This window comes from Lactuca saligna, chromosome 4 (genome assembly GCF_052625555.1).
Source record: "Lactuca saligna cultivar CGN05327 chromosome 4, ASM5262555v1, whole genome shotgun sequence".
Classification (NCBI taxonomy): domain Eukaryota; kingdom Viridiplantae; phylum Streptophyta; class Magnoliopsida; order Asterales; family Asteraceae; genus Lactuca; species Lactuca saligna.
Genome location: NC_136420.1, coordinates 63229075 through 63230056, shown reverse-complemented (window position 1 = coordinate 63230056; position 982 = coordinate 63229075). Strand labels below are relative to the sequence as shown.

General features: G+C 43.5%; 1 protein-coding gene across 1 annotated transcript; it reads left to right on the top strand.

Annotated features, from left to right (window-relative positions):
* Positions 1-208: 208 nt before the first annotated feature.
* LOC145039683 (uncharacterized) lies at positions 209-643 on the top strand. Its single transcript, XM_078987704.1, has one exon. It carries the CDS (start codon positions 209-211, stop codon positions 641-643), a length of 435 nt encoding a protein of 144 aa, XP_078843830.1.
* Positions 644-982: the final 339 nt, after the last annotated feature.

The following is a 982-nucleotide window of genomic DNA, read 5'->3' as shown; positions in this document are numbered from 1 at the left end:
TTTAGAGGAAATTCCATGAGGATTTGGGAACCCAGTTACACTTTAGCACTGCATACCACCCCCAAACTGATGGCTAGAGTGAGCGAATGATCTAGACGCTCAAGCATATGCTACGTGCATCTTTACTGGACTTTATAGTGAGTTAGGATGCATATCTCCCACTAGCCGCCAGAAAAGTTATGCTAATCGATGTCGCTTGAACCATGGAATGGTGTTGCTGAAAGTGTCACCATGGAATCGTGTAATTAGGTTTTGGAAGAGGGGCGAGTTAGGTCCCCGATATATTGGCCCGTTCAATATTTCTGCCAAAGTGGGCAAGGTAGCTTACCGTTTGGATCTACTAAACGAGCTTAGCCAAATTCACAACACCTTCCATGTGTCTCAGCTTCGGAAGTGTGTCACAGACGAGGCCGGAGTTATTTCATTGGACAACATTCAGGTGGATGAAAGCCTGGACTACATTGAGTGGACCGTTGCGGTTTTGGATAGGAAAACTAAGGCTCTTCGTAACAAAGAGGTGAAGCTAGTGAAGGTGCATTGGCAGCATCAAAGAGGCTCCGAATGGACCTGGGAGTCGGAGGATGAAATGAGGAGGCATTATCCAGATCTTTTTGCCTCATCAGACTTTGAGGATGAAGTCTAGTTCAAGTAGGGAGATTTGTAACGCTTGGTTCATAGGCTTGAAGGAGGAAGTGCATAGCTGAAGAAGGAGGATGTAGATCTGATGTCTTCACTGTTGAGGCATTCATATTAAGGTATAAAGTTGATACCTTGATCATTCATTTCCTATATCTATCCATTAGAGGAGTTTGTGTCATTTTAGCTTATTCTTGGGTCATTCGTGGACTTGATCATGGTTTGAAGTTATGACTTTAGATATGGACACATGATGGCCTCTTTGGATGTAAAGTTGCCATCTTTATTATGTTATGGCCCTCCCCCATGACCTAAACCCCTTATTAAGCTTCATATGAGTGTTTTA